Source organism: Mus caroli, chromosome 15 (genome assembly GCF_900094665.2).
Source record: "Mus caroli chromosome 15, CAROLI_EIJ_v1.1, whole genome shotgun sequence".
Taxonomy (NCBI): Eukaryota; Metazoa; Chordata; class Mammalia; order Rodentia; family Muridae; genus Mus; species Mus caroli.
Genome location: NC_034584.1, coordinates 61856090 through 61877024, shown reverse-complemented (window position 1 = coordinate 61877024; position 20935 = coordinate 61856090). Strand labels below are relative to the sequence as shown.

The following is a 20935-nucleotide window of genomic DNA, read 5'->3' as shown; positions in this document are numbered from 1 at the left end:
TCCTTCCTTCCTTCCTTCCTTCCTTCCTTCCTTCCTTCTTTCCTTCCTTCCTTCCCTCCTCCCCTCCCTCCCTTCATCTGTCCCTCCCTCCCTCTCTCTCTGTCTTCCTCTCATCTCTTCTGTCCCTCCTTCTCTCTTTTCCTTTCTTCCATCTCCTCCTTTTCTTCCTCTTTCTCTCTGTCTCTCATGAACACTTTTCTTTTTTCAGTGTTCTCTGAAGGTGGCTGGGCATTCACATTTCTCCCTTTAGGAGTCTGCTGTAACGTTACTGCTCAGAATCTTCCTAGACAAAGCTGGCCACGCTCTTCCTTCAGTGGGTGAGCTCCTTCTTGCTCCTCCTTACTGACAACTGATCATGCTGCCTTGTGTCTGTACACTGCCTTCTTGATCCCCTCTGAGAATCTGCTTTCCTACCTGGCAAGGGACACCTGTGTGTACACAGTCCCTTTACATGCGGGAGCTACCAGCCTGGCAATGATCACTTTGTCCTCCGCTTCATTCCAGGGAAGCAATTCAAGTGCACGGTGTGTGACTACACAGCAGCCCAGAAACCCCAGCTGCTGCGACACATGGAGCAGCATGCCTCCTTCAAGGTAAGAGGCATTCGAGGCGGAAGTGGGAAGGACTCAAGTGGACACACAGCACTGTGGCATTGACTTTGCTTTCCAGCCCTTTAATTGTCATATGCGGAGTTTACTCTTTGCTCCCTCGTTCCATAAGCGTAGAGGTTCTCTATGTTTTGGAAACCAAGTCAAGAAACAGTGTTCAAGAGGGTGCAGACAGAAGACATGGCATGTACTTCCCGCTAGAAACTGGAGTCAGTTTTGAGGAGTGTAAAGTATAGACACTGGGAGGTGGGTCTGTGCCTTCAGGTCTTAGATTCCTGCAGGTAAATTGCCTGGTAAACAGGTAAAGCCCACCTGGCAGGCTTCTATATGAGTGGGGAACATTCTGGTATACCCACTGTAGGTCCCAGCACAGTGCTTCTCAGCCTTTCTAATGCTGCCATCCTTAAATATAGTTCCTCATGCTATTGTGATAACCAACCATAAACTTATTTTACTGCTACTTCATAATGGTGATTTTGTTACTGTTCTGAATTGTAATGTAAAAATCTGATTTGTGATTCCTGTGAAAGGGTTGTTTGACACCGCTCCCCCAAGGGTTCATAACCTACAAGTTGAGAACCACTGGCCTATCATCTGCAGGGGTTGGAGGATGGAGTCCCTCTAGTTTTCCTAATGCTTGTAAGTAATGTTTTTTCAGCAGGTTTGGTAGCATCTACTTAGCCAGTCTCTCATGGAATTATGCAGAGGAAGAAAGATGACCCACTGTGTTTCTCAATAAAAACTCTGCATATCACTTAAGTCATCTTGACCCTTGACATTGTTACATCTGCTGATATGTGCTCAGAGAAATTGAATTTTTAAGGCTTGTGACCATTATGCTTTAAAATGCTTTTTGAAATGCCTTTTATAGAATCTCATAGAATTGTCTAATCTGGAAGGAATGTTGGTCACCACATCTCGGGCTTTCTCTCATTGAACATCTCAAGCTCTGGCTTTGTGTAAGGAGATTCCTAACTGTCACCTTAGGGCTCCCAATGGTACATACTACTGTCCTTGCTTATCAGATGAGAAACCTGAGCCTCAGAATTGAGCTGGCCAGCTGTAGTCTTTTCTGCCACAGACTCTGATTTCAGCTGGTGTTGTCATGTTGACCTTGTCTGTCATTTGTGAGGTGAGAAGGACCTTCCCCAGCAGCAAGCTCCTGTGTTCAGAACAGCTTGTGAGGCCTCTTAGGACTTCTCATACAATTGAAGGACTTAAAGCACTCTGCGTGTGCGGGCATACGCTTTTAGCATCCAGAAAACCAAGGAGGCAGAACTTAAACTACATCCTCCCACTGTTCAGTGCTCTTCCTGCTGTATCTTCTCAGTGAATTTGGGCAGGAGGGGAGAACTGGAAAAGCTATAATCATGAAGACAGTTTTCAGGTGACCATGCCTTGCTAAGGTGGAACCCACATGTCACCAGGAGTAGTGCCACATGACTGAATCTGTTAGGTCTTCAGTTTTATCCCCATTTTTCTATGCAATTAAAGCAAAGGGCTTAATTTCATGTCTTATGGTACACAAATGTGTTTCGCTGGGAGATGATACTCCAAGAGTAGTGTATTTACCATGCTAGAGAGCAGAGGACCAAAGCAGCCTTCTGTCTTTGTAAATGAGGAATTAGGTCAGCTGCAGGTAATTCTTCTATCAGTTTCTGTCTCAGTGGCCTTTGTAGTCATTCTTGGTTTACACTGGTCCTGATGAGAATAGATGAAACAGTCTTTCGCCCTGAACAAAATTCTCAGTTTCTAAGGTTTTTGACAGTGGCTTATGTGCTCATGAGAGGAGTGTGGGATTTATTCTGTTAAGCATCTACACAGGCAGTTACCATATATTTCCTCCACTGTATCTTTGGCATCCAGTGCAGAACCTGTTGTTGCTGCATTTAGCTGGTTCCTGGGCCATGGCTGTTCTCCCCCAGACTCCCAGTGTATTCAGGATCCTCTTTATCAAGTATCCATAGCTTAGAATGAAACTCACACATGTTGTGCAACACCACAGGCAGCCTTGGTCTCTCGTTCTGTAGCTCTTCTGTGTCAGTTTGTCTAGTGGAGTTTCTCAGTTCACAGAACAGTGTGAAGTTGTTCCACACCATCCTCTATCATCCAGACAGTAGTAATCACTCTTCTGTATTCTCCCCTCTCATCTCAGGTTGATTTCCTCTTGCTGAAATGGATTATCACCACATTGTGTTGAAAGAACATACACATTTTATGATTCTGTAACTCAAAAGTCTAGCATGCTGCTCCCCCTGCCCCCAAGATCAACTGTGAATGTTGGCAGGGCCAGCTCTCAGACCCATGCCCTTGTCTTTCCTCATTTCTAGAGTCACCTGCAAGTGGCTTATAGCCACTTTCTCTATTTCAAAGCCAGTAACATGGCATGTCTCCTCACGTCTTCTGCTCTGAATTTCCTCTCTGACTTTTAAAGATCCATTTTGGGCTGCTGGCGGGTGATGTTGGAGAGATGGCTGTTGGGGAAGTACTGCATTGAACGAGCATGAGGTCCTTATTTTACTCCCCAGCACTCACATGAAGAGCTGGCTACAGTGGTGCACGACTGTAATCCTGGCACTGGGGAGACAGAGAAAGGCAGATCCCTGGATCATGATCCGCATACAGTGAGCTCTGGGTTCACTGAGGAAACTCTCAGAACATAAGGTGAAAACTGATTACAGATGATTAGCAACCTGACGTTGACCTCTGGCCTCCGTGTGCCCTCAGGCTCACATGCACACGGGTATATAAACACACGGCATGTGCACACACACAGGGGTGTGTGTGTGTGGGACAGAGACAGAGAACTTTGTGCTTGCTGGAGCTGTGGCTCAGGTGGTAGAGTGCTTGCCGATTGTATACTCCATTTCAGTTTCCACCAAGCAAATCAGAAATGACAGCATGTGTGTAATCCCAGCACTCAGGAATTGGACACAAGAGGCCCAGTATTCAACTTTGACTATGTAGCAAGCTCAAGACCAGCTTGGGATTCAGGACACCATGTCCCAAATAATTAAATATTTAAAGGCCCCTGTGATGACACAAACACAGCCCAAGTAAAGTCCTTATGCTTTGGTTAGGTGTCTAGTGACCTTAGTTTCTAATTCCTGTCCTTTAGTTGTTACTGGGTTTTCTTGAGTGACAGGGATGAACCCAGGTCTTGTACACTCAGAGAAAGCACTCTTCACTCTGAGCTAATACCCCACCTAAATCCTGTAGTCTTCATTCCCTTTAAACAGCTCCATGGATGAGGACATGGGTGTCTTGACAGGGGTACTGTTCTGCCAATCTTTTTCCCCCACAGTTTTTCCTTTCACATCTGTCTGTGGAGGAGCTTTTCTATGGAGGTCAGAAAAAAACATTTCATCTGGTAGCGAATGCTGCTAAACACCCAAGTTTCTCTTTTTCTCTACTATTCAGTGTGGGCAGGGCTCCTCAGGCAGATACTACTGAACTTTTGCAGTTGGTTTGCAAAATGAAAACAATTTGCTTTTCCTGAGGTAGATTTAATAATTTATAGTGTATGGCTTGTGACAGGAAACACTGGGGTAAGGCAGATTCCTAGATTGTTTTTTAAAAATGGCATATTTCTATTTATGTATTTATTTAGTATTCATTAAGTAGGACTTGAAAATGCTTATAAATTTCTTCCTTTATAGAATCTAGAGTGCTTTTGAAGCATTTTTTAAAAGATGAGTTTGCAGTCCAACAGTAAATGAGATTTTTTTTTTTTTGATGGAAATGACTGCATCAGCTTTACCACTGATAAAGCTTTGCTGGGCATGGTGGCATAGCTGAGTGTCTTGGTGGTTTGCTAAACATGCTGCACTTCTGAGTCAGAGCTGATGGCAGAGTAGAAGACCCTCCTAGCTGAAGGCAGGGTAGAGGACCCTCTGTGCACTTAGAAGCATTGCGTTCCCTTGAGTACCTCCAGTCATTTTTACACTTCATGAAGGAGATTTACAAGCTCCTTGTCACTGCTGCAGAAGTATTGGGTTCTACGCTTTATTTAATCTTGCCCCTCACAATTGAGTCCTTCGGTTGCTCCCAGTTTGGGCTGTTATAAATAACTGAACAGTGGGCATCTTCATGCAGGAAGCATTCTCATGTCTCCTAAAATCTAATGGGTGATAAAGTTGAGAGCCAAGCTCATTACACCACTGAGAAATCACAGATATTGCCTGCAATCAAAATGCATCCTCAGAGGCCCAGTCTGCCTTGACCTTGCATGGCTTAGGAACTGACCTAACTGTGACAACAGACATTGAAGAACAATAGGCACACATAGAGAAAAGCTGGATTTTTTTGGTGACACACCAGCAGCCCAGAAACTCGGTCTGTCTGCTTTATAAATCTGAGTCATGGCAGTGGGTTTATTATATATAGGTGTAGTGAAAAAGGAAGCAAGGTTAGCTCATCTCCGTAGGCGGGTCTCTGTATCGGAGCAGTCTCAGACTATAAATATCAAGGAAGAAGAAGTTACAGTTCAGATTATCTGCATAGACTGTCAACATCCACATAGAAACCAGGGGAAGGCTTTGTCAATTCCCTGAGCCTAAGCCCAGGAAGCCTTTGCCTTGGGTCTGAGGCACTGGGATCCTTGTCATAGTTGTGCTCAAGTCAATGATACAGCTGCACTCAGGACTTATCCACTTCTTACATATTCTCTCAGGGTTCCTCTGCTCCACACAACAGTCAACATGCTTGACGTTAGAGGAGTGCTGGAGGAGGTACCTGGTTGTAATGGGCAACCCCTGAGCTGGAGGGTTTAAACAGTGGCCTGGGCACCGTGTTTAGATGTATGATGTGTGGATTAAATGCAACCAGGAATAGTTGGTTAGTTCCATGATGTTCATGCCACTGTTAGACCAGTGAGCATGCATCTCCAGGTGAGTTGTCATTGTAGGTCAAACAAACTGTTTTTAAATGAAGTCTTGCTTTATTGTTTCAAATTTTTTTAAGATATTTTCTTCATTTACATTTCAAATGCTATCCTGAAAGTCCCCTATACCCTCCACCCCACCCTGCACCCCTACCCACTCACTCCCACTTCTTGGCCCTGGTGTTCCCTTGTACTGGGGCATATAAAGTTTGCAAGACCAAGGGATCTCTCTTCCCAATGATGGAAGGAGTTACAGAGACAAAGTTTGGAGCTAAGACGAAGGGATGGACCATCTAGAGACTATCCTACCCAGCAATTCATCCCATAATTAGCCACCAAATGCAGACACTATTGCACATGCCAGCAAGATTTTGCTGAAAGGACCCTGATATAGCTGTCTTGCGTGGGGTTATGCCAGTGCCTGGCAAATACAGAAGTCTTGCTTTTTATCTAAAGAAGATGTTTCCTTTTGTAGGTGTCACATCTATCACTCCATACCAAGTTTGAGAGTTAGATTCTTAATTCATTTGAGTGGAACATCCTTTGATCTAAATACTAGTTCTGAAAATGTAGTCCTGCTGTACTTTTTCCTGTCATGAAAGATGTGGTGGGTATGGAGGGTGCCGCTGCAGGAGGTTGTGCAGGGGAGAAAGAGAGGAGAAGGGGGAGAGAGAAGTGAGGGTATCAGGAAAAGAGGTAGCTAAATGAATATCACAGGAAAGTCAAGTCAGCCGTGGATCACAACCTCACATATACATGGTTGTTTAGACCAGCCTTGCTGAGTTGAGCCATTCTGTCCTTCCTTGGACTATTTCCTAGCTTGATTGATTGATTAGCTCATTCATTCTAGGAATGAATGAGCCACCATGCCCAGCTTTATCTTTTATTCTTATGAAGAGTTTTCTCATAGGCAAGTATGGAACAAGAATTGGTCACAAACAAGGGAATGACTTAGGTACATGATAAGATGTTCAACTTCATTGATTGAAAAAATCAGCAAAACCATGCAATGATTATTTTTCACTTGTATCAGTAAACATCAAAGTTCAAGTACACACTCCATTGAAAGCCATGGGGGAATAGCGCTGTTCATATACTGTTGTTGGGAGTAAAATTGGCATGTTCCCAAAGGAGATGCGCGGAGCAGAAACTGCTCCAACTGCAAGCGTGTCACAGAGTATGTAAAATGGTCACTTGTAAGAACTCATCTACTCCATAGATCTTGGCTGGTATATAAACCAACTGTGTAGGGTCATTTATCAGAAATAGGTGATATATCCATCAATAGGGTACTGGTTAAGTTAAAAAAAACAGCAAAATACAACGGAATGATTTGTAGCTTTAAAAGAGTCTAAAAATCTTTCTGCTTACTTTTATAGAGAGACATTTAATCTGTATAAGAAACTGTAAAAGGAAGATTAAAAATGATAAAACCATATTTCTTATATTTACTTTCAAGGCTCTGTGAAAACCAATGCAAAATAAGCAGATATATCATCAATTGAGGAGGGTAAGGATATGAACTGAGCACATTGGAAGACAGGGAAATAGTGATGTGTGGTGAGTGTACACATGCATGTTTATATGTGTGGGGCACATGTGTGGAGGTTCACATATATGTGTGTATGCTCATGTATTCAGTGCACCTATAGCTTGCTGTTTTGGCAGCCCATCTTGCCTTAGGAATCCCTGGTCTCTGCCTCCTGTATACTTGGATTACAGATTATCAGTCACGCCCACGTAGCTTCTGCATGGGTCCCAGGGATATGCGCTTCGGACCTCACTCTCTTGGGGAGCTCTTAGCCCACTGAGCCATTCCCCCCAACCAACGCTTGATTTTTAAACTGTGTGAACTGAATGGGTCACCTCCTTGATATATAGGTAAAAATCATAACATTGTAAGAAAAAGAAAAAAAGATATCTTAGAAACTAAAGTCAAAGCAGGTTATGAGCCGAGTGTGAGCATGTTCCTAGTCTTTGGTGCCAACCCCAGAGTAGTGAGGTGCCTTAGAAACTTCAGGATTTACATTTGAGTTAGTTCCGTGCCACACCACCTGTAGGCTGTGTCATTTCATTCTTTTCTGTATCTTATCACCTGTAAAATGCTGATGTGGTCTCCGTCTCCCGGTGTTAGAGATACTAAAAGCAATATCATTTTTATGAGCTGTGGGTCTGGTATATGGTACCTGGTGGGTGATCAGGTACCTGCTGGCTCCATTTTCTTTTCTCCTGTATCTCTTGAAAATGACTCTAATTTCCCCAAAGTACCAAAGCAAGGGGTGTAAAGCAGCCTGACTGTGCCCATATTCTTTTTGTTTGAGTCGAACTGTGCTTGTAAAGCACCTACTCTAATATTCTCATAGATGCTTTACACTTTATTCATCTCTAGAAACTCGTGATCTTTCTGTTGTTGTGTGACTTCTTCATCAGCAAGTATATTAGGACCATACCACTGGGCCGTTACTTATCAACGAGGAGACCTTTGTGGGGTTCCTTTACTAACCTGAGCCACAGTTTGCCTTGTTGAAAACTTCTATCAGTAATCTAATTCTTTCCAAGGCTGCTTTTAGGAGGGCTGCTGTGAAGAGACTGGACAGTGACTCTGTATAGCTACTGACTCTGGCCATATTCATGAGGACAGCTGGGAAGGGTACCAGCTTTCGCTCTCTTTCTCCAAGGCCTGTTGCCATCTTCCATGCCAATTTGGCTTCTCTGTAGTCAGCATTGTAATCATTATTGGATCTTGGAAATGTGTAGTGAGTGAATTTCTAACCCTAGGGACTGTTCTCAGTGAGCTAGAGCCATTCTTTTTGACTGAGACACTTTCCTACATGGCGATGATGCCAAAGCTTGCAAGGCTCCAAAGCCACTGCAGTCTCTGCTTGTTAACAGCCAGCATGGGATACAGCAGTTTGTTGCTACTGACACTTCACCATTGACACATTATTAACTGCATCTTACGTTTCACACTCTTTCCTTTTTATCTGATGTCCCTTTCTTGCTTTAGGATCTCAGGAGGAAACAACATTTCACTAAGTATCTTATATTTTACAGCTCTGTTTAGATTTGACAGTTTCTCAGACTTCTTGGTTTTGATGGCATTGGAAGAGAATATTCTCCCATTTAGGACTTGTTGACCTTCTGTGTCTCTCTCACCCCCACTCCCTCCCTCCCTCTGTGTGTGTGTGTGTCTCTGTATGTGTCTGTATGTCTGTGTATCTGTGTTTAAGTAGTTGCTATGGATGCTATTTTTTAAAAACTGCATATGGTTTCAAATAATAATTATTTTGTGAACATAAAAATAAAATCCACAAAACACTATATTTCTCTATTGACAAGCTTATTCTTTAGTATCATTTATATTATGTTTAATTAAGTTGTTAACTCTTCAACACAGTGCTGCTTTTGTTTCAAATAACCAGCAATATTTAGGGAAAATTCAAATGTACATTTGAAAATATAATTCTTAACATTTTAAAGTTAAAACATTAAATTGAAAATATATTAAGAGATGTAAACATCAAATTTACCTATATACTTAACCCCTTTCCCTTGCAGGTCTGGACTTTGGTCAGATACACTATTTTCTGGCCTGGAAATTTTCCTTGAGCATACTCATGATGCTCATGTGCTAGACAGACTTGGGTTTTCTTTTTTTCTTTGATAACACCTTCATTTGTACAGAGTATCTTGAAGGCAGAGGCAGGAGGAGCAGACACCATCAGGTGAAGGCTAGCCTGCTCTATACACTCATCTACATACTGATCTATGTGCAGGCTGAGCCACAGACTGAGTATCTGGGGAACATCACAACAAGAGACTTTTCTTTTGCTCTCTGTCCATCACTGGTTTGAACTTGTCTGTCATGGGTTTTTTTTCTTCAGGCTGACTCATGTTTTTTCTGCCCTATTTTGTTTTCCTCATAGGAACACTAGGAATCAAGGTATCCTTTGTGTGTACTGGACTTGCAGTTGGTGAATCTTTGGGTATGCGGGTGGTGTCTTTCATCAGCTGGACACTTCTCAGCCATTGTCTCCTTAAACACTTCTCTCTGTTCATTTGTTCCCTGTCCCTTTCTTAGGGCAGTAACACCCGTGTCTTAGATTCCATTACTCAGAAGATCTCTCACCTCCTTTCCCTTTCTCTCCATCTCCTTCTATGTCTTTGTGTCTCAGTTATTTTTCTTGGCCTTTCTTCAAGATCATTATTCTTTGTCTTTATGTTGTATATGCCATTTGTAAGACTTTCAAATAAAGGGTTTTAGTATTTAAAAATTCCTAGCATTTTCATTTGGTTCTTTCAAATTGGCTCTAGTTTTCTTAACTTTTTTCATCTGTCCCTACAAGTTCTTTCTTTCTTCCCAGAGCCTTTCACATACACTTATTTTCATAGTTTATTCTAATAATGTCAACATATGGAATCTATATATCAATCCCATCCCCATTTTGAGGTTACATTGCCTTGCTCCTCTCTCTACATATATCAGAATATTTAATAGATCAAATATTATGTTTCAATAAATAATTAAGTCCCACTTAAATACTAGTTGATATAAAAAATGTAAGTGATTTCAATGTGCAGTATTGTGCAGAAGAGGCAATGAAGCAAACCCAGCTGCTCTTATGAGAGGTTAGCTTAGTGGTTGGACTTCACAAATTCCTGACACGCGGGCTGATAAGAACTTATTCTGCCTTCATTGTGCAAAAGATGTGGTTTATATTGGAGACCTGTCTTCCTTCCTGGAGCAAGTCCTGTAAACTTCCTAAGTTACCTGTTGCTAGCAATAGAAGCAGTATATGATCTACCTCTATACACATGAACACTTGTAAGAAACTTAGTAATAAGGACTTGCCACATGATTCTCAGATGCTCAATCTGTCCTTTCTCTGCCTTCTTCCTGGTCACAGGAACTCACCTTGACTGCACATACTCTGTCTGTCATGGTCCCATTACTCAACATTCTTGCTATCTGAGGCAGGTGCCAGCTGTTCTTAGAGTCATAGTCACATATCCCACTGGTTTGACAAGTCCCTTAATGGTGTGCTCTAACACATAAATGTGCCACTGTTGTGAGAACCTTTCACCAGGTGTATTATCTGTATAGAGTGCTTGTGAACATCTAGGCATTTGCTCTTCATCAGCCCCACCCCTTCCCACTAGACCATGCCCATGCTTTCCAGTTCTGCTTCCTGGCAAAGATCAGGCTCTATATTTCCCCACCATCCTCTCCCCATCATTGCTGCCCACCAGTGCTTTCATCACACTGAGACATATTGCAAGGGCTCAGTACCCAAGAGACTTTGCACATTAGCTCTATCCTCTGTAGAGTTTCAAGGTCACCAAGAATCTCCTGGCCTCTAGAGAATACGTTTAAAGAAAAAATGATGTGTGAGTTGTGCAAGTCTGCAAAGAAAAATTCATTCTGAAGTCAGCAATATGTACCTTTTGGAAACTGTTCAGGGTGGCTGAATGCTGACCCATCTTTATTTAGCTTCCTCTGTTTCTGACACTGTGTGACCTTCTTGGCCATTGGACCTTTCCTTTTTGTGGTCAGAAAGCCCTTAGATATAGCTGAGGTCAGGAGTTGACCCTTCACCTTGACAACACAGTGTCAAATTTATATTTGATATGTATTTGAATGCGGTTGAATCCTTGACGGTCAGTGCCACAAAAGCCCAAGGAATCGATTGCTTTATTGCAGTTGAAAATTTGCCTAGCCACAGCATTGTCGCAAAACTGATAAGCCGTTAAGGAGACTGTAATCTCTAATCTCGTTATCACTGGTAAACTTCTAACTCTTCCCTCTGGAGTACACTGTACCACTGCTCAGCAATCACAATGTTCAGGGGCAAAGTAAGGACAACTAAGGGATTCAATTTTTACTGGATCTTTTGATGCAATGCAATGTACGTGAGATGATCTGGGAACCAGACCCGTCTCTGTCAAGCAGTGCCAGGTGCACAGGCTTCTGGGCTGAGCTCAGGCCTCTGTGTAGGCCAGGTGTGTAGGCCTCTGCAGAGCCAAAAGTGCATCAAAAATAATAGCTGTTGTATGGAGTGTTAGGGGAAAGTTATGTCCCAGGAGCTGTGGGAACTCAGAAGACCAGCACAACCATCATTCTCATTTTTCAATTCTTCTTTCAGCCAAGTTAAGATTATATTATCCTATTGCTTAAAACCCCTATTTTTGAAACTGCAGCAAAAAGATTCTCCACTGATTGATAACCACAAGTCAAAGGGAATTCAAGCAGCACTTGGAGAAGGAACAGATGAAAGGGTTCAGTGTCCACAAGTCCATCGGCAGTGTACTGACATGTATTGTGGGTTTATATGTGGGGAGGATTGAGAATTGAGGTGTATATTTGCATAACTGAGCACACCTGGTAGAGATGTGATCCCCCTGAGCCTTGTCTCTGGATGTTCTGGATGTGTCGTACAAGGTGGTCAAAGATGTCCTTATTGCCTGAGAGGCCAGGGTGCCTGTAAGAGGGTTGCTCTGCTCCGTGGTGTGACCTCATCCTCATGGAGAGCCACTATAAAGTTTTTCTTGCCTAGGAATCTAAGTTTATTCAAGAAGAAAGTCTCAGAATAATGACTTCCTTGTCCATCCAAAATGATGGAGACAGACAGGAACAAAGTCAGAAATGCCTGGCTTCATCCTGCGTTTATAAACAGTTACTTCAGAGGTCCAAGTAGCAGAGCCAGTGCTCTCTAACAAAAGTAGGTTTGAAGTGTCTGCATTTTGATAGTGAAGTAAGTGCCAGAGGCCTTTGTGATGTGACTACAGCAAGCTGCAGTGAGCTATATATATAGAAGGCCAGGGCCATCTGAACACATGAGGACACATATGCAATGTTGGACAGAGAGAGTATGCAGGATGAGGTCAGCCAAGGAGACTCCTGTTGAAATAGTTTACTCCTGGTTTTCCTTCTAACCCTTGTAAGGAAGAAATGAAGGGATAACCTTGAGTAAGTAGAAGACAAACACTTGTAAGCTGTTCAAGTTTCTAGTGTCTGGAGTGATCTCAGTTGTCTGACATTGCTGTGCAAAGTGTTTTATATGCACACTTTAACTTGCCCGGAAAACCCTTTAAGGCAAGTATTAATATCTCCATTTTATAGATCATAAGGTTAAGGCCCAGAACCCAATGAAGGGGCATGCGTTAGGAGTCCTGGAGCTTTCCAGAGATGATGCTGCGGTTTTGATGTCTTTGGGTCTTTTGTGAAGTCATTTGGACATAGTGACTCCATCAGTCTATGCATTTAAAGGACAGTAACTTTTTACCCCTTTGTCCTTTCCCTTACCTGATGATACATATCCACAGGTATATGTTTAGCTATCAAATAACAAGCCGACTAAGTTAATAACTGGAACACTTACCAGCTTCCGTGGAAACCACAGAGTTCAGGGGCAGCAGGTGAAGACTAAGTGTGGGATTTCTGTGGCGGTATCTGCCCTTGAAGGGCAGTAAGGTCTCTGATACTGCACTCATTTTTCTGTTTCCTGTGAGTGTGGAGATGTGTGTGGGAGGAAGAAAGGGCATGTGCACCTGGGTGGTACCTTGGCCCTTTGTTAACCTTGTTAACAGGCTTCCAACTGCAGAGCTTGTGCTAAAGATCTTTTGTGTCATGTTCAATTCTGTTGTACCTTAGATTTTTTTTTACAGCATCTCTGGAAAAAATGGAAACTGGATAGGTTCATGTTAAACTAAAGTCCTATCCATCTATGAGTATATTCTCTGAAAACACTGCATTTTTTCACATCACAAGTGATTACAATATTAATAATAATAACAAGAAAATAGAATCGATAACCAGCTAACACTAAAGAGTCTTCTAAGCTCCTCCACCAAATGCAATTAGTGTGGATTGATTTACTGTTACTTATTGTGATGAGTTAATTGCCTCAAGGCAAGCTGGCTTTGAACCTGTAGTACCCCATAGCTTTATAATATTTATTCTTCTAAATTGTTTAATTTGTCTCTGGCCTTATTTGAAAACTGAGCTAACTTTGTGCTTATTAACTGATAATGACGATCTAACTCCTGCTCTTTGGATAGTGACCCTGGCATTGGTTTTGTTCCTGCCACATTTGACCCAGTGTAGAGCTGAGCACCAGCTTTGGATGATGGGAATTCTTAAAAGAGACAAAAGCATGAGCAAACTTTTAACCCTTGGCTTGCTAAACTTGTCTTTGAGACTCCCAACACAACACAAAGCTTCCACCATGAAAAGCCCGCCTGTGTTACAGGGAGTGAATGGTATTTTCATTGACACCCATATCCTGTAAGCCTCAGACATCCTTGTATATCTTTGGTACAAAGGCTAGTCACTAGGAACAAGAGTCCAGGAAAGCTTCCTTCATTCCCTGTGCTTCTCTTTGTAAGTCGCATATCTGTCTATATCCAATTGCTCCTGTCCTCCTGTTGCTCTTTTCCTGTCTGTCTCCTCCAAAACTCCATACATATCAGTATGTGGTCAGCAGAGTCACCTGTCTTTTGGCAGTACTCACAAGGAAAGCGTGGATCCCACCCATGACTGAAAATCCTGCCACCCCCTTACCCTCAGCCTCTACTCCTCTAGCAGACCCAGTATGGGCATGTCACCTGGTCCCCTGCCCCATGCTCAGCTTATACCTGCTCCTCACTTTTGCTCTGCTCTGCTTCCAGATGGCCACAGTGGTCTCATCTCCTTCAGTTTCAAGCCACCTGCTTTGTTTCTGTAGGTTAAATGATATCTCCTTTGAGGCTTTGGTTTTACTTTTTGTTCTACTAATGACTCTGGGGCAGCACTTTCTAGGTTGCACATGTGTACACACTCTGCAGATCTTTTATATTTCTCATTACACAGGGACTCACTTAGCCCTTGCTGACCTCAAACTTGTTATGTAGATGAGGATGACCTTGAACTCCTTCTCCTGCTTCCATCATCTGAGTACAGGGATTACAGGTGATGGGTACCTTGCCTAGTTAATGTGGTGCTAGGGATGGAACCCAAGGATCTGTGCACGATAAGCAAGCACTGTGCCAGACGAGCTGAATTCCTGAGCTAGTCTGCTGGTCTGTATGGTGATAAGCTGACTTCAAGGGTGAGTGTGGGATTCTGAGCTGCTCCAAGACTGCATAACCACAAAGGTTCAGGATACTAGACACCTTTTATTATGGGCCATTACTGGGCTCATTCTCATTTCATATGTAGCCTTGAGACCTAAGTTCTTCCTTCTCACAGTAGTGAGAACTTTGAGATTCTAATGGAATGAAGCCTATGGGAGTGCTTTGGAAGTGAGATGCTCTGTAATTGCCTTGCTCTGAGCTTCAGTGAGTCAGGCCCTGGTTAGTGCTAAGCCTCAGAGCAGTTATGCAGCCAGTGTGCAAGGGTTTGTCTGTTTTTCAGCGGAGAGGAAGTTAAATATCTGTAAGTGTATTGTTTTCTTTGTTGGGCCCTGTAAACCTTGTTTCACCAATGTTAAGGAATATCAACCCCAAGATTCCAGTGAAAGGCACATGGTCAATGCATTCTAGTGTATCCTCTGGAAATAAGGAAAATGTAGTTAATGTGGATCTTCAGTTTTGTGTGGTATTGTTAATCCTGTCTAGCCTGCAGTTTCCAGTCAGCAGGAGCACACTGGTGGTTAACCGGCATTCCAGGCAGGGGCTATACAAAGTCGGGTCACCACAGTGCAGCTAGGGAGAAAAGGGAAAAGAAGCGGCTGATGGTGTCACTGCCAGTTTTCTATGTGTTAGAAGTACCATTAGCAAAATGACACTGCCACCTAGATGCTGTAATTTGAGACCCAGCATCATGTGTAAAATGAAAAGCTCAGTCTAGTAGGGAGGTTGCACCAGTCACCCAGCTGATGCAGCAGCAGGAGAGACTAGCTGAAGTCACACTCATTTGCAGTGGCCTGGATTGATCTGTGACCAGCTCCCCAGGAGGATGCTACCTGACCTTTGGAAACTGGCTCAACAGCCTGGTTTGATAGTACTATCTCGGCACCCTCTCCAGCAGCCCCTACCTCCCAGGTCTCATCTGCAAAATGTCCTTGATTTTTTCACCCTAGATGAGAAGCAGGCAGGACAGGCTTAGTGGCCACTCCGTTGCTTTTTTCTCTGTTCCCATCAGCAGATTGGAGTCCCCTTCATCTTCTGTTCTTCTGTCACTGCAAACATAAACAGGAAGAACCTCACGCTTCAAGTGCAGGTTTTCAGATGAAAGGAATGCTGTGTGTTCTGTTGCTTTAGATGAGGCCTTTTGCATCCACAATGCCCATCTGAGCCATTGGTGAGAGTTATTTCATAAAGTGTCTGTGTAGGCTTCTTTGTTTATATCACCACTAATCCATCCAACAAAATGGGCAAACTTGCCTAAAGTTGTACAGCTGTTAAGAGGCAGAACCCAGGTATCTCTGATACCAGAAACTGCTGACAGTCAAAGATGGTGAGAAATATCCCAGGTCATAGACCTCTTCTGGACAAATTGTTGGGAACACATTCTAGCAGCATCAGTCCTGGACCATGTTCAAGAAAGGTAATCCAGGGGCACCCCCACCTGAAAAGGTTGTCAGCTCACCCACTCTTTCCTAGAATCTGATTGGATAGAATTATCTTATATGAAGTAGTAACTGAATTAGGTCTGGGAGAGAGATGAAGGCTGAATTCAAAGTTCTCATGAATGTGGGAGCTGCCTCCTCTAGCCTAGCTGCATCTTCTCAGGCTACCTTAATGCAAACTTGCGTTTCAGGAGATGGATGGCTACTTTTGATATTAATGGAACAGACACCATCTTCTCCAAGTACTGATGTAAATTTTACATGTGTCTCATTTGACTCTGAAGCCCTGGGGAGTGCTTGCATAATCCAAGGCTGCTGGAGTGTGAGTGAGGCTGAGGGTGGGCCGTGCAGATCCATAGTTAGTGTCTACTCCAGGCATATGCTCCTGCTGAAGGCTTCCCTTTGCACCTTAGGGTCTAGTGATGGTGAAGCACATGTAACAATAGCAAGGCAATTTTTGTGGTACAAATTAAAGAAAGGACATCTAGAAGTTTCCTTTCATGGCCCAACAGAGGCCATGTTAATAGTAATAGAGGCAGCCACTCATGCTCTCTGTATTCTGAGGGTTTCCCACCAAACCTTGCACAGGGGGACTATGTCACTGAGTTCGCCATTAGTCACCCAATTCTTTTCTCTATTCTTCCCTCCACTCTTTCTGAAGTTGAGTGTATATCCAGAATATCAAATACTATATGAACTATGTAATAAACGGATCATTTCCTCATCAGATGCCCTCTGGGGCCTTCCTGAGCTTTTGCCGTCTCTATCCCAAGATTTGCTTGTTTTTTTTTTTCACTCTGTAGTTTTACTGTCTAATTTCTCTGCACGTATGTCCAGAGAGATTAATCTAGTCATGAACATCTTAATTATACGTATGCATACACACACACACACACACACACACACGGCTATGCGTTATTTATTTTTCAAGATTTTCATACATTGTACATGGAGTCAGTTTCCTCCACATCATCTCCCTCCCATTACTTTCCTCCATTACCCTAGATGCTTTCAGTTCAACCCTCATGTTGCATATATGTCCAGGACATTTGGAATGCTTGTGTTGAGCTTTGCTTCAGCCACACATTGATGAGACAGGATAGGGATCTTTCTTGTTCCTGGTTGTAATCCACTCATTCTTTGCAGTAGCCAAGTCTACAGGCTCCCAAGTCCAGCCCTGGCCACTAGGAAAGCACAGATGATTATCGTCTGATGTGGACTCCATAGAGGAGCTGCCGGCCACAGGAACAGGTGGACATGCTGACGGCAGAGTTCCCTGGTGGGAAGGAACTCATTCTTCTGAGAAAATTTGGCGTGGTTCTTGACATGCGTGGGTGTACAGTGAGCTCATGAGCATGTGTCCACTATCAGGAACAAGGTAGCACATGTAGTGAGTTAACATACTTGAGCGGTTATGAACATGTGTGATGAGCATGTCCACTATCAGGCGCATGTACTGTTAGTAACTTGTGGATGAAAAGATGTTGTTAGAATCTTCAGTTTTGGTTCAGATCTGTGAAGTGTGACTCACAGCATAAGTGTCGTCCTTCACCCCAACAGGGATTATCTTCAGTAGGCATGGGAAATGTTTTCCAAGGATGTGGTTCTGTGAATCATGCTTTGTGGATGCAGTGTGATGCCTCTGCCTGGAGTCAGTGGGTCAGCACTGAACTAATTTTGAACTTCTTTATTCATATGACTTTGACTCATTGTCACTGTGTCATATATCAGTAAGACACCACATCCCCTTTTTTACCCTAGTCCTATGGTGTTAGGATCAATTGACTAATGAGACTATCAACGAAAAAGACACAGTGTGGCCTACAGAACTCAAGCAGAAAGAAGTGAAGTCAGAAGGGCAGAGATGCCTACAAAGAGGAGCATGAGGTACCCTCAGCAGGACAGTTATGTCTGCCCATCTCCTTGAAGTTGCCTTAAAGTTTTAGACAGTAGAGCAGGGTGAGGTGGGGTGTCTTTAGAGAAAGAGGAACAGCCTAAGGATGCAAGTTGAGCTGCCAGGTGATACAGTGTGGAAGGAGCTATTAATATTAAACACTGCCTCGTGTATACCTGACAGCCATAGACGGTATCGTGAGCTCATGTGGGACTTTGTACATGCCTTTGCCACCAGGTACACTAACTGCTTTGTCACAGAGACTCTGAGGAGATCATGTGGGCTGTACCTGTCTGCTTCCTGGCAAGCTTAAGCAGACTCAGGAAGAAGTGGGGGAACTTGTAAAGTGAGTGGTGGGTGGGTAAGAAGTAGTCTGGAGTGTAGTCCTGGACATGGTACATGAAGACTAGGGCAGAGTGACCATAAGAAAGGATATGATGTGACTGCATCCAGTGACGAGAGGTAACTGTGGAGAGGAGTGTGGCCAGAGCTGTGGGTAGACACAGTGCAGGTGAGCCCGAGAGGAAGGTACCATTCCCTCAGCTGGGCAGTGGGGTACAAAAGCTTGTTTGGAGGCACACATGGTCTACTTCCTTGTGCGAAAAGGTTGCTCACAGGAGATCAGTGCAGAAGGACTCTGGACAATAGGGGAGACTGGGACCCAGGAGGGCTCTCCCATGTCCCTCACTGCCTGCCTAAACTCTATTTCCCTTCTGGCTGCTCTGAAGCAGAAGTTCAGCTCTTGGGGAGTGGGTGCTGGAGGCTGTTTCTTTTTTGATTTGTTAATCTACTTAACATGATGTTTACATATTTCTGTTTACTTAAAATGCATTCAGTTATAGGAAACATGGCTTATGAAGAAAGGACTTAGAGCGAATATAACCCCAGTTGTGCTTGCTCAACCTTTTGGTATATTGTCTTCCATTTTGCTTCTATGCCTCCAAGAATCCTGGGTGACTGGCTTATCATGAAAGTGCAGATGTAGCCAGGAGGGAATGCTCCTGGGTCACAGGTGCAGCCAGCATTGTTCCAGTGTTCCTTGGGTGCTGTCCAAGGTACTGTCATGACAGTACACTGTAGCCAAAGGGGACTCTGCTCCTTAGAGTACATGTTCTCTTGGAAGTGTCAGACACAAACAGAATACAAGGCTAATTGTGTGTCATAGTACAAGACAGTGAATGTCACAAAATAGTCATTGAGTGAACCAGTTTCAAGATATAAGGGGATTATTTCTGAGCTCATGGAGCAAAAGTGGAAAAGAAGTGTGTGTAGACACCTGGGGGACCAAGGAGGACATCCGAGTGGCTGTGAAAATCACTTGCTATTGTAACTTGGGATGCAAGTCTTGTGATGGTGGTGCAAACCTTTAACCCCAGCACTTGGGAGGCAGAGGCAGGTGGATCTCTGAGGTCGAGGCCAACCTAGTCTACAAATCAAGTTCCAGGACAGTCAGAGAAACTCATTTTCAAAAAACAAAACAAAACAGACAACAACCAGCCAAACAAAAGCCCCCAACAACAATAACAACAGAACAGGATAGAAGAAGAGCATAGAGTCATGGATTCTGGCAGTGGTGATGTAGCAGGGTACTTGAGCATTTAGCATTATTGTCAGGGAAATGGTCTCCCGGGCCCCTTACAACAACTGTTCTGACAGTCATTTCTAACCCCCATACTTCAGAGGAAGGAACTAACACATCAGGGGGTGGAGGAAAATGCTTAAGGCCCATGACTTATAGGTGACGATGGCAACCTTTTGCCTGACCCATTGTACTAAGAGGGCATAGGGACGCAGAAGGTCAGGTATGTCATGGTCCTGCCATCAGATCTTGTATGCCATTAGTGCTCGCTTAATGCTGGGCAGGGTCTTGTTGGATCTTTAGCCAGGAGTTTGGGATTCTTGATCAGGATGCTCTGTCCCCATTCTAGCTTCCTCCCTACTGAGAAATTGTCTGCAGCCAATTTGTTTCCCCTTCTACGCTATACCTACTGCCTTCTCTGCCCCATCACTACTTCTGCAGGGTTTCTTTCTCATCAGCCTTGGGCTTGACATTTCTGATTGGATGCAAGCAGTTGAAGAAACCAGTAGGATTTTACAGATTTTTCTGTTCTAAATCTTGCTAGGACAGGTAAAAATGTGCTTGTCTTCTTGACAGCTCAGGTTTTCCTGATGCAACAAAGATGTGGTTCTGTTCTATCTATGAGAAAGCTGTGAAAACCATTTTCCTGTTGCTGTTGTTAATTTTCCATTCATTTTCTGACATTTTCTTCTATAGCTTGTTGACTTTGAAAATAACAATGATGGTGACAGCTAACATATAAACTAGCACTTATCATGTGTCATGTGCTATATTTATAGCATCTTACTCCATCCTTACAGGATCTGACCTTATGTACATTTGCAGATGAGAAAAGTGAGGCACAAAAAAATGGTGAAGAGGCTTGCCCAGGCGCTTGTGATCAGATGCTACAGCTAGACTCGCGCCTGCTTTGACTTGAGAGGATTTTGTTAGGCATCACACAGATTGTGTGTGTGTGCATGCATGTGTGTGTGCGTGTGCGTGTGTGTATGTGCACGCATGCTCAAGTGTGTGTAATATTTTGTTTTAGAGACAGTCTTGCTATGTAGCCCAGGTTTGCCTCAGCTTCTTGTTTGCTGCTATTGAAGCTATATGCAATCAGGCCTGGCTTTAGATATCTTTTGTTCTTAATATCTTTTAAACTGATGCATTAATCTATCCTAATTCCTTTTTTTAAATATTTTATTTTATTTTATTTTATCTTATATTTTGTCTGTGAGTAGTTTTGGTTGTGTAGAGCAATATATACTCTGAATTCTGAGTTGAATTCATGTACATGAACTTGGTCAAAGGTTTTGGAGTCAACGAATATCTACATCAGCATTTGTTCTTCTAGATGTTTCCCCTTGTAGAGCTTTAGGCAGATCATATAACTATCTTTAAATTCAACTAACTGAATGAGAAAGGAAGGAACAAAGGAAGGAA

At 43.2% G+C, this 20935-nt stretch overlaps 1 protein-coding gene across 3 annotated transcripts in view; it reads left to right on the top strand.

The window, feature by feature from the left end:
- The window catches only part of Zfat (zinc finger and AT-hook domain containing), a 178226-nt gene that overhangs the window by 114026 nt on the left and 43265 nt on the right, over positions 1–20935 (top strand). For 2 of the 3 annotated variants that reach the window (XM_021182879.2, XM_029469960.1), the window contains exon 11: positions 505–593. In XM_021182879.2, coding sequence (XP_021038538.1) covers positions 505–593 — 89 coding nt within the window. Of the gene's footprint in view, positions 1–504; positions 594–6949; positions 7000–20935 lie in introns of those variants that run through there. The other variant, XM_029469961.1, reaches the window with a different exon arrangement.